Source organism: Lycorma delicatula, chromosome 1, assembly GCF_047948215.1.
Source record: "Lycorma delicatula isolate Av1 chromosome 1, ASM4794821v1, whole genome shotgun sequence".
Lineage (NCBI taxonomy): Eukaryota > Metazoa > Arthropoda > Insecta > Hemiptera > Fulgoridae > Lycorma > Lycorma delicatula.
The window spans coordinates 278,650,994-278,663,571 of NC_134455.1; the positions used below are offsets into that span (position 1 = coordinate 278,650,994).

Here is a 12,578-nt window from a genome sequence, read left to right on the forward strand (position 1 = left end):
CACCAGAGTTAAAAAAAGGACTAAAATTAGATCAGATCACTAATTAACAATAATTAAAGTAAAATTTCACTCCAATAACCCCAAATCTTAACCACTTAAAATCCCAGAATAAATACAGAAGCCCTCACTCATAAAGAAGAAGAAGAAGAATATTTAAAAAGAATAAACAAATCAGAATTAGGAACGGGCTGGAATGAGATCCAAGACACTATTTAAAAAAAGCAACGGAAGGAATTGCAGAACCTAAAAGAAAGCCCAAGAGCAGATGGTGGAACGATAAGTGCGACAAAGCGCTAAATAAAAGGGCGGAAGCATGGAAACGATGGAACTCCCATAAAACGGAAGAAAATTGGAACAATTTTAAGATACGGAGAAAACCATCAAAAGAATCAAGAGGCAGCATGTCATCGCTAAATTAGAAAAGATGGAAAAAGACTTCAAGCAGTACAACACTAGGGACCTTCATAGAAGAACTCCAAGGATACCAACCAGCAGGACTATGTTTTAAAAAGGATAACGGTGAACTAGCCTTAAATAATAAAGAAAATTACGATATTCTAGCTAAATATTTTTTAAATATATTAAATTTCAAAACCCCTAAAGAATTATTAAATTTCGTAACTAATAGTAAACTCAGACTCAGAATCCCCCACAGAACAGGAGATAGAACAGATCATTGAGACACTGAAAAACAATAAAGCACCTGCAGAAGATGGAAAAATATCGGAAATGTTGAAACGGGGAGAAGGGAAAAGTAAAGAAGATGTAACAAATGTACTAAGAAATTTGGAAAACTGAAAAGATCCCGGAAGAATGATAAGCGCTCTCATGCACCCTCAGCATAAGAAGGGAGACAAAACACAGACAGCAATAATTATAAGGGAATCTCCCTCCTCCCAGTGGCATACAAAATTTTATCAAAGGCCCTCCAATATAAAATTAACGAACCAACGGATCAACTAATCGGTGAATACCACGCTGGATTTAGGAAGGGTAGATCGTGTGCCGAACAAATTTTCAACCTTAAAAGCATTAAAAGGCTTAGAGCGATAACCAGAAAAATACAGTAGTAACATTCATGGACTTTAAGAAAGACTCCATAGATAGACAAAAATCATTTAAAATTTTAAAAGAATTTGGCATAAACAGAAAGACCCGTAAAATTACGGAACAAACTTTAACAGGTAAAACCTCCAAAGTTAAATTCATGGGGAAAATATCGGAAGCCTTCAGCATCAAGACAGGAGTTAGGCAAGGGGAGGGACTATCACCAACGCTTTTTAACATTGTACTAAAAAAAATCATCAGGAAATGGAGAAACACTATAAAAAGAGAATATTGAAGAAATACGACTGGAACCGAAAAAACAACCAACAGTAGACTGTTTGGCATTTGCGGATAACATAGCACTTCTGAACATCAAACCTAGAAGACGCACGGGTTATAACTGAAATTACAAGAAACGGCAAAAGAAACTGGACTACAAATCTCATTCGAAAAAACGGAATATATGTAATAGAAATACAAAAATGAAAAATATCTAGAAAGAAGATACAGCAAGATTAATAGGGTCAACAGCTTTAAGCATCTTGGAGAATGGATTCAACCAAACGGACTGGATAAAACGGCAATACAAACACGGATTAAGAAAATGGAAAATGCCTACGGAATAACCTAGAACCGGTACAACAAAAACAGTACATCCGTACAAACGAAGATATGACATTGTCAAGCCAGAAGGATTATACGCCGTAGAATGTTTATACATGAACAGAAGAGGGGATATCAAGGAAATCGAAAAGCGGGAACGAAGAATACTACGGGAAATTTTAGGACCACGGAAAAACAAAGGAGAATGGTGACTACGGAGCAACAAGGAACTGTATAAGAAAAGTGAAACCTTCACAACGACGGCAAGAAAACGGAGAGCTAAATTGTATAGACACCTAAAGAGGATGGACACAAACAGGCTGACGACATTGATTTTTGATCATCTTATGAAAGTCAGAAACACAACAAATTGGGTTAAGGAAATCAGAAGTGATCTGGTAGAAATTGATATCCTAGAAGAAGAATTAGCTGACAGGGATGTTTTCAGGAAAAATATAGAGAGTTGAAAACAATTTAAAGAACAAAGACAGATACACGAGACGGATTTAAAGTGGACTGACGAACAGAAGAAGGCTAGTAGTAAGCCTTGAAGAAAATCTAGGAAGCAAGAAAGATGAAACTCATCAACCCAAGGTTCATCGCGGTCAAAGAAGACCTTAACGCTTCAAAAAAAAAAAAAAATATATATATACAAATTTAAAAAATTATTAAAAAAAAATTTTTTTTAAATAATAAAAAAACAATTTAAAAAATAAAAGCGGCAGGATCCAGACAAGGTCGAGGTATGGGGGTCACAATGGAGGCCTGGATTGAGACAAGACACTTGGAGTGCTGTGACAATACCGTAAGGTCGGTCCGGCATCCCATGTTGCAGAGGAAGGATTTTATGATTTTAATGGTTAGGCTCGCAAGGGAGGTCCCTCACTGCTATTGGGTATGAGACCAAACGATGCCTAAAAAAAGTTTCCCTTCCTCCGATAAAAACGTATCTACTAAAAAAAATGATTTACTATAAAATATAAATAAATAATAATTTATTTCTCGTAAAAACTGAATACACATTTAAAAAATAAAAATAAATAAATTTAACCTATTTTCAGATAACTCAGCAATGAGTGCCTTTTAAGCACCATACAAAAAATTAAAACATTCATTATCAAAAGTCCCAATTTTATTAATGAAACATTTTTGTTGTACTGCGGTACATGATTAATAAAACTCAATATGGTATGATGAACACACAGCTCTAAGCCCACGAGCACGTTATAGAATAGATGTTTCAAACTGTAAAATCGCATTAAGACACATCAAATCTTTTTTTAATTTAACTAACTCGCAATAGTTTTACTATTCTAAGATTAATTTTTTAACCATACTACATAGCCTTACAACAAAATTTACCCAAAACTAGAAAGAATTGGTTTACTGCAGAATCAGACGCCATCACTGAGCATGTCAATTGCTCAGAAAACAACATTATATTTGTATCTTATTAAAGTTTTCTAACGTGTAGGTGTGTTCGCCTTTTTTTATTTGAGTTAGTGTCTGTGAGATTTCAGGAAAGCTGGCATACATCATGACCATCCATTTCGATAACTACAAATCTAATACGGCGTAAGAGAGTAGTATTCTTTAATGATAAAGAGTACAATAATTTTTTCAGCAGTTCAGTATCATAACAGAAATAGAATTCTATTAGATTAATATTAACCTCCAAAAAGATACGAGAGAAGAGTTTTAGGTTTGAGAAACTTTATCGTTGATTGTTCAGAAAGCGCAAGTACTGTAGAAGTTAGTTCAGCCAGTGTTTATAAATAATAAATCATATAAAATAAAAAAAGGTACCCATTAAAAAATAAAATGTTTAATCTACAATCTTTAACAGTTAAATTTTTTTCATTCAATTATTTCGTTATTTTCAAATTTAATAAACATATATATATATATATATATATATATAACTGCATATATATATATATATATAACTGCATATATATATGCAGTTTATGCAAAGTAATTTTTCATATTTCTTTCAGATTTCCAATTTCAGTTTCAATATGATTAAAGTGGTATGCACCAGCAAAAACATGAATCTAGAACCAGAATAACCTATCAGTACAAACAGAAATAAATATTGTACAAGAAAATAACTAAAAGCAACTATTTTTACAAAATAATTTCAAATAATTCTTCATTAATGATACATTATTTATTTTAGTTAAATTTCTTTAGAAATTATAATATCTCAAACCAGACTGAGGTTATAATAACCTTAATCACTACTCGTCAGTCGGTCTCATCTATCCTTTTTACAATTATTCCTAAACAATACTTTAATCGAATCCTATGAACAAACTACACCGGTAAAATTAGCATTATGTTTATCAAGGCTGTATTAAAAAACTATTAACCACTCTTACATTTAACTAAAATGTCACATGATTTCTCAAACTGTACGTTACAAGTTACAATACTAACTACAGCGGCAAAAAATGTAGGTTTGACTTAAAAATAACTTAAACTTAAAATAACTTTAACTTAAAAATATTTACAAATTTGAATTGCTTATATATAACTTAATATTATCACACACCGCAAACCATTAAATTATACCGCAAACCATAACACCAAAAAAATTAATTTACCCTATCGCTAGATTGACTAAAATTAAATATACTCTCTATGTGTGTTAAAAAATATATTTATATTAGAAACAAAATCTATGGATTACTGACATTTAATAAACTTTTTCCCATTTTCACGGCAGACAATAGGAAAAAATAATTCAAACCTCGCGTTCAATAAACAGTTGAGGCATCTACTGTCCATTGGCTGATATCAAGCTACAGTGATGCTAGTCCGCTGCGTTGCTCCGACACGTGTGGTTTGGCCCGCACTTCTAATGAACAGAATAGGACTGACTGACCCACTCCGTATCCATGTCGTCTTCAGAAATCTTAACTTTCTCTATGCAATACGCACTTCCTCAACAACATTACTTTAAAGCAATAAACAACTTATTTTATTCTCCTTTTTTTTATGATATACTGTATCGGTATTACCTGTGTAAATAAAAAAATTATGTTATGTCCGGAATAGTCGCATAATTTCAAACCATATACTTAAATTCATAAATTAAACGCAGATAAATTTACGGTATATGGAAGAAATTCTATTATTGATTTGCTAAATATAACATTTTGATTAAAAAATTAACAATTATTTAAGTCTAAACTCAAAACCGAATTTTGCTAGATCCCTGGAAAAATCCTTTTTTATTTTTAAAAGAGTATAATTTTATTCACACGTCATTATTTGATCAGTTTGATACAGTTAGCCGATCTCTCTTCTAATATTTTACTTATTTTATTTTTACTTCATTTTTGATTAAAATGTGCATTAATTATTGCAGTTTATAATTTCTTCAGCTTATTTCACCTGTATAATTTCAGTCGTAAAAACAAAATCAACTATTATGTGTCTACTATAATATATGAAAGAAAACAGAACAAATGTTTCAGAAACTATAATTTTAATATATATTTTAAATCTAAATTTCAATCATTTAAATTAAATATATTCTATACTTTTACAACATATAAATATTTTCATAATGTATTCATCATATTCAAACTTTTCTTATACATTAATTATATATTTGTTATTGTTTTTTTTTATTAATTGAGAGTAAGATATTAAATTTTTTGTTATTTATTTCTAATAATTACATGTTTTCTATGCTTGAAAAAGTATGTTTATTTTTTTCAAATTACGTCAATTTTATTTACATGAAAGTCTCAATAAAGTGTAAAATATAATCAACCATCCTTTCCTTAACAAAGTTAAGAATATCTCTTTACCAGCAGTGTAGAAGACCACTACTAATTTGAAGAACGGAATCAGCAAATATGCTTGTGAAGGGAAGGTGGTTAAAACTCACCTTAATACAGTTTCTAGTCCAAACTAGTGATATTCTATTGGTATGTTGGGACTACCCAAAATGGTATGTCAGGACCACCATTAACTATCCATGATCACTAATTCTGGTGCTCTCATTACCCACAGCTAATCATCTTACTGATGGTCATTCTCCAACCACAATAACACATACACACAACCTAGGTTCCCCTCAGCAAGACTTCCTGCATATGGAGAGGAAAAATTTAAGTATATTTAAAAGTACACAAAGACGGTGACCATGAAAAAGATGATTAAACTGTGCTTTACTCTATGGAAAGCATGTAAAGAGTACATTGTTGGAAAATACTTTTGAGGAAGAAATGGTGGAGGGAGGGTGAGAGTTAAGTGGAGTTCAATTATTTCCAGCATGATCCAACAAAAGTTAGATGAATGTAAAGGTTGGAAATCCTCTGGATTTCTCTTTCATAATATCAATATTTTATAATAATAATATGAATATCTTTCATAATACAATGAAATGCTTAAATATCATTCCAAAAAAAAAGGTACCAGTGTAATTTTATTAGAGTTTCTTTTCTAAAAGCATACTGCTCATTAATAATAACACCTTTATTTAATTTATGTAATAATCATGTAAATGTCATCTTAAATGACAATGATGAAGAATATTACTGGTCTGTAATTACTTAGAATTTTACAATGCTTAGGAACTGGTTTAACTTTTAATGAATTGTATTACTTGGAAATTAGGTATTGAAGGATGCAGTTGCATTTTTTCATCAACAATAGCATGAACAGAAATTGCAACAGAGTTAACCAAACTAATATTTTTTTTTAACTCTATTCAGTGTTATTTATTGAAAGTTCTTAATATAGTTAGTAATTATTAGCAGGCTACTGCAAGATTGTTTACATTTTTATTTTTGCATTTATTTCTTCATTTTTGAATTAAAATATTTCCCCTTCAGCATTTTTGACATTCCAAACTGTACCCTTGTGTTTTTGATTGCTTTAATTCAAAAGCCACATTTTTTTTTAACAAAACTTAATTCATAACTACTGTCAATACATTTATTCTCCTACATCTTCATCCCTACTGAAATATTTTCTAATCTTATCCCTCACTTTCTGTGTTTCAGCTAGTAATTTTTTTTTTTCTATTTTTTCCCAAATTTTTATAATTCTGATTCTTCAGGACAGACGACATCAAACAGTAGCATTTAATTTTGAAAATATTTCAGGCTACTTCTGATGGATATTATTAGGGAATCAAAATCAAGCCACAATATGACCTAAAATTTTGTATTCATAACTTACAAATTTTGAAAGAATATTGTAAAACCAAACAAATCAACACGAAAGATATTTTATAGATTGCAAAGAGTAGCTGAAATATTATTAAAAATAAATAAAAATTCTATCTTACTTTAAATTTGTTACTAATAAGCAATACATGTTTCCTTTTACATCAGTGCAACAATGCAACCAACTTCTTGCTACCTATGATGTCCTGTGGCAGAACACTATCACCTCCATTGTAGTATTACCACTGCCAATACTGCTTTAGACTCTCCAAATTTAAATATTTTGTATCTGTATGTTTTCACTTTCTAAACTCTGATAATTAAATACTCAGATGTAGAAGTGGTGAGAAATAATATTTTGTGTAAAACACCAATTACTGAAGAATCTATATGTATTCAACACCCAAGTACAGAAATTACAGAATAAGTCTACTATTCACATTTATTCTTAAAGGTAATTAACAGCAACAAAAAATAAGCATTTTAAGAATGTGTTTAATTATCCAGCAAGTCACTGCCACCATGAGGGAAGAATAAAAAATATTATATACTAAATCATAATTAACTGCCTCGTTTCTAACTGCAGTGTTTCTAACTATTTCCTATTCACTCTATAAAAGAAGGAAGTTTATGTATGGAATAAAATGTGAATAAGATAATATATTTGAATAGTGAAATTACCAAATTGTTCAGCAAAATCAAAAACAATACTGAAATGAAAAGAGAATATATTTTATAATGGAAAGATTGACTATTGTAATGTCAATGAAGTACTCTATATGTTCAGCCAGCTAAATTGGCGTGACAGATATTTTGCCACAAAGCAGTCAACTGCTTAATCCCATGTTTATTGTAATATTCATAGAAAAAAATTATTAAAAATTAGAAACTGTTAATAATATTATATGAAAAAATATTTTGCATTATACCCTATAAAGAGTCCTTTAATTACTTACAGTTATTGTTGAGATAGATTTTTAAATATGCAGTACATATATATTCTAATATAACACCATATGTACCAAATAATTCACAATTCTTGTGAAATATTATACTGACTCATTTCGGCATTAGTAGGTGTTGCTTGAAGAATAATATAAGTTTAAAATTGTATAATTACTACAGCAACATCTGGTTAAAAACTGTAACATTTTGAAATTTAAATAGATATTTTTCCAATCATAATTTATTTTTGCCAAGGTCTAAGACTTTCAGAAAAAAGCTCTCAAATTTGAAGCTGATAGGATGAACTGGTTTAATAGGGTAAACTGGTTTAAACTTGATTAGAAGTTTGAAAACATTAACGTTTCCTGAAAGGACTTTTTGAATTTATACAACATAACAAAGAACTGTTTGTCTTTCAAAATTCTTCTGTAAAAAATGAAAGTATGTATTTTATTATGAGTATCAGATGCTATACCTTAATTTCTTTGTGTTGTAACTCATAACATCTACAAACTTATTTAACTGTAACTTATTTAAGACATATCCTTGAATATCCAAGAATTTCTTAAATTTGTTGATTATGAATAGATTTCACATGCTGAAGTTTGATTTTTGCTATTTTGAATATATTTTTTTCATGCAATATGCCTGGAATTCTATTCTTTGATAAGAATAATTAAAAGCAAATACATAAAATTTTAACATATTGTCTGAAATATTCTTGAAATTTCAATATTCAAAGTATCAATTTTTTATCAAATGAAGATTTGTAAAATACAAATAAAATAAAATGTTAATTTTTATTGCACATAAACACACTTAATACATGCAAAATGAGAATAATTTTTTTGATAAAAATAAAAGCCTGATTGGAGAGCAGTGCCTGATTAAATCACAGTGCATTATCATATGGCAGAACACATTTGCAAAATAGTAAATAGAGATGGAACATGTAAACTCTGTGGTTGATCACAAATGAACATCGACTGGAATCAGCTCCGTTAGGCCCATTAATGAAAAGTGGCCCATTGGTTCTGCAGCGATGTAATGTAACTAAATCTGGATTCATACCTGGCAAAAAAGTTTGAAATATCGGTTGATTAATGTGTAATTCTTATGCTAGTTTAGCAGAAGGTGACGACTATAAAATGCTAGAAAACTGTACAATGTAAAAGTGTAATGATGGACAAAAAACATATAAAGTACTCCAAGATCAAGTGTAGAAAATATATGTTGAGCTTAAACATCTGTTGAAGCTGATAAGTCAGGACTGTGTAGCGTATCATATTAGTGATTTAACTCTATTCCTCTAAGCAATATCAAACAGAAGATGATGAGGTTGCTCTTTTATATGACACACAAAAGTAATCATTAATTAATTATTATTGTCAGATAGAGAGAGGAAGCAAGAGAGAGAGAGAGCTCCCTGGTTTGCTGAAGTGCTTGCTATTGACCTAGAATGCACCTGTGGGAAGTAGAAGAAAGTTGTTTTCGTATTTGAATATATAAAAACAACAACATAATGGCATAATTTTAAAAAAATTCAATTATATGAAAACAGTATAAATACGAGTATAATGCCCTTGCTTTTCAATACTTATTAGTGAAGAAGAAATTAGAAACAGTTTATTTATTTATCAGCTTAATGAAATAGTCATTGACAATTTTAAAATTATTAGAAGTTTTATTTTACTATTAATAAAAAATACTAAAATATTTTTATTTTCTTATCTTTATATAATTGTTCAAATAATAGAATCTGAGGATAAAATCTAATCCTCTGTTGTTCTGTAATTTGAATCTTACTAAATTCATTTGACCATCTAGTTTATAACGAATGGAATAAAGTGCTGTTAACTTTTCTTTGAACTTCAGAGAATAAATTTTATCCCATATTCCAATGAAAAGTATAATTTCTTATTTATTGGGAAAAAAATATTGATTTTCTTGAACCAGTAAAAAATCATAATAATTGCACAAATACAGTCTTGTACTAAGAACTCTGTCTTAAAGAATCTTAGAACTAGTTACATCTAAAATTAGAAAATATTGGGTGGTATAAGGGTATTGCCAAAATCTTGCAAATTAAATGAAAATAAAGGAATTTATTTTTTCAAGTGTGCAGAACCAATGTGATAGCGAAGGAAAACAATGATTCAGTGATTAGGATATATAGAACAAGTAACTGAGCTGTGATATATTCAAGGTATGTATTCAAACAGATTGATCCTAAACAGTAAGGAATATGAATCAAACCAGTTAAATGAATGAAGACACAGAAAATGCATGTCAGTATTTGGTTTCATCGAACAACATGTTCCATATTCTGTAATCCATACCTTCTTTATCCATTGAAAATTTTTATTCTAGATAACTTAACTACAGTTTATTGCAAATTTATCATTATTAATTTTAAAAGAATTTTGCCCACATACTTTAAATTTGAAGAATTTTCTCCTGATATGTAAAATTTATTATGATTCATCTGTACATGGTTTCAAAATATAAAGTAAAAATAAATATAAAATCTTCACTTAATACTATTCTTGTTAAAATTATATTAAGTTAGGGTTATATTAACCTAATGATATTAATGGCATCTTAGTGTGTCTTAGTCTGGCATAGTACCTTCATCATATAGTAATTAGTTTCTATTTATCATGTTGAATGTTTTAATTATGAGAAATTAAGTATGTGTTTCGCCAAGTTACTATTAGATATGTAGAGAAATTAATTATAGGCATGATTTATCAGTAAAAAGTCATACCTTTGTAATTTTTCAAATATGAGTTCACTACTTGTTGGACTTTTATATTTTTGTAGAAACAGCTTTTCATTTAGTCAACAAGATAGTGGCTTCTATTCTGGTACACAGATATTATTCAACTGTAGTGATTATAATTCAGATATGCCTATTTCAATTGATATTACACTTGTTTTGGTGCAAATATTTCTGTAAAATGGTGTAAGAACCACTCAAAATCATCTGACATGTCTTATGGAGCATCGCTTCTTGACCTCTGGCCTCATGCTGTAAAACTTGAGTTTACTGCTGCTGGTAGTGATAAATTGCTTACTACAAGTGCAACGTGCCTATGTTCACGTTGTCGGGGCTGACAATGATTAATGGCTGTCAGTCAACCTGCGCTGCTATGGAGTTTGGACTACACAACCGTATAGTGTGTTGCAGTAGTGCCACTGTCGGCTAAGTAAGGACATTTCCTTTGTTGCATCGTGTCCCTATTTTATAGGTTTGTGAGCTCAAAAAATTTTGATAGATCCTCTGGCAGGTTTGGGAAGTGATTCAGTCCAACCTCACCAGTGGTCTGCATTAGGAACTTTTAGCTTTGGACTTCTTGAGCAGGTTGTGTGAAGACAGACGGCCTTGGTTGGAAACGAAATTGTGAACGCTCACCCTGGCATTGTGATAGGTAATAGATTCATTCAGGTTGTTAACATAGTACCTGGCTTTACAGTCAGTGCTTGTTCTGTTAAGCGGTCTCTGGAGGGGGCAGCCAGTCTGAAAGATACCTCCTAGCGAAGTCAAAGGTGATGAAAGATAGTGGCACGGTGATCGGCCCTAAGCCGGAGACCTCTGGAGCGAAGCCTTCCTTAGGGAGATCTAGCTCTGGAGATGATGGTTTGGGGAGGATCGAGGAGTTGTGGTCCGCATGGACTAAATTCTTCTCAAAGAAGGAGTCACGGATTTCGGTGGAGGGTCGGCAGTTAGTCGACTCCAACCTGTCCGAATGTAGTCGTTTGGTGATGAGCTGGCTTTTAGGTGTGAAATCCTCTAGAGCGCCAACCGGACCCTTGATACAGTTATGTCAAGGCTCTCCAGTAATGTTGACAAGGTGGTGGAGGGAGTCAGGGATTTTCAGCCGGTGACGGGTGAAGCTCTTGGCGAGCTCCACAAAAGTATTAAACGGGTGAAGGAGAAGGTTAAAAAGCCTGTCTTCTTTGCCGCAGTAACTGCCGTTCCTGGGCCTTAGCGTCCTAGTCCATCGCTGCCACCCCAGTTACCGGCTGTCAAAATTAAGAGGGCTACTGTCAAGGTGGTTCCGATTACAACTGGTCCGGGGCCTTCGTTAGCCGTGACGGAGCTAACCCAGAAAAAAGTCCTGGATCCGAGGAAAGAAAATTTCCAATTTTATCGGGTCATGAAAACAAGGGATAATGGCGTCGTGCTGGAGATGGTAAATGAGCAGCAGGCGAAGCGGCTGCTGGAGGCCGACGTTCTGAAAAAGAACGGGCTGAAGGCTCAGATGCTGGCTGAGTGGCAGCCACAAATATTGGTATATGATTTGCCAAGGACCACGAGAGCAGAGGAGCCCGAAATCCTCAAGGCAATACACAACCAAAATCCAGCGTTGGAGATGGCTGCTGAGAACTTCCTCAAGGGAACCAGGGTGGTCCGGCAGTTGGGGCGGAAAGAGGCCTCAAAGAGCCACTGGGTGGTTGAGAACTTGCCTAAGATCCGGCATTTCTTGGTGGCCGGTAGTCGCCTGTTCCTTGGGCGGACCTCATGCAGGGTCATTGATCATACAGAAGTACCCCGGTGCTTCAAATGTCAAGGCTATGGTCACACCTCTCTCCGCTGTAGAGCACAGTCAGAGATATGTGGTCATTGCACCCTTGCTAGGCACAGGGCAGTTAATTGCTTTAATAAGACCGCGCCTGCAAATTGCGCTTCGTGTGCCTTGGTGAAAAGCTTTGATGCCAAACACCGGGTCGGAGACAAACAATGCTGGTCGTACGACATTGCCCGGGCGAAGATCATTTCATAATACGGCGTAT

At 32.5% G+C, this 12,578-nt stretch overlaps 1 protein-coding gene across 1 annotated transcript in view; it reads right to left on the minus strand.

Moving 5' to 3' along the window:
- Positions 1–4,519, minus strand: part of LOC142332122 (fatty-acid amide hydrolase 2) — a 138,071-nt gene extending 133,552 nt beyond the window's left edge. Inside the window, exon 1 of the mRNA XM_075378386.1 lies at positions 4,347–4,519. Within this exon, the coding sequence (XP_075234501.1) occupies positions 4,347–4,367 (21 nt within the window). The 5' untranslated portion in view covers positions 4,368–4,519. The remainder of the gene's footprint in view (positions 1–4,346) is intronic.
- Positions 4,520–12,578: the final 8,059 nt, after the last annotated feature.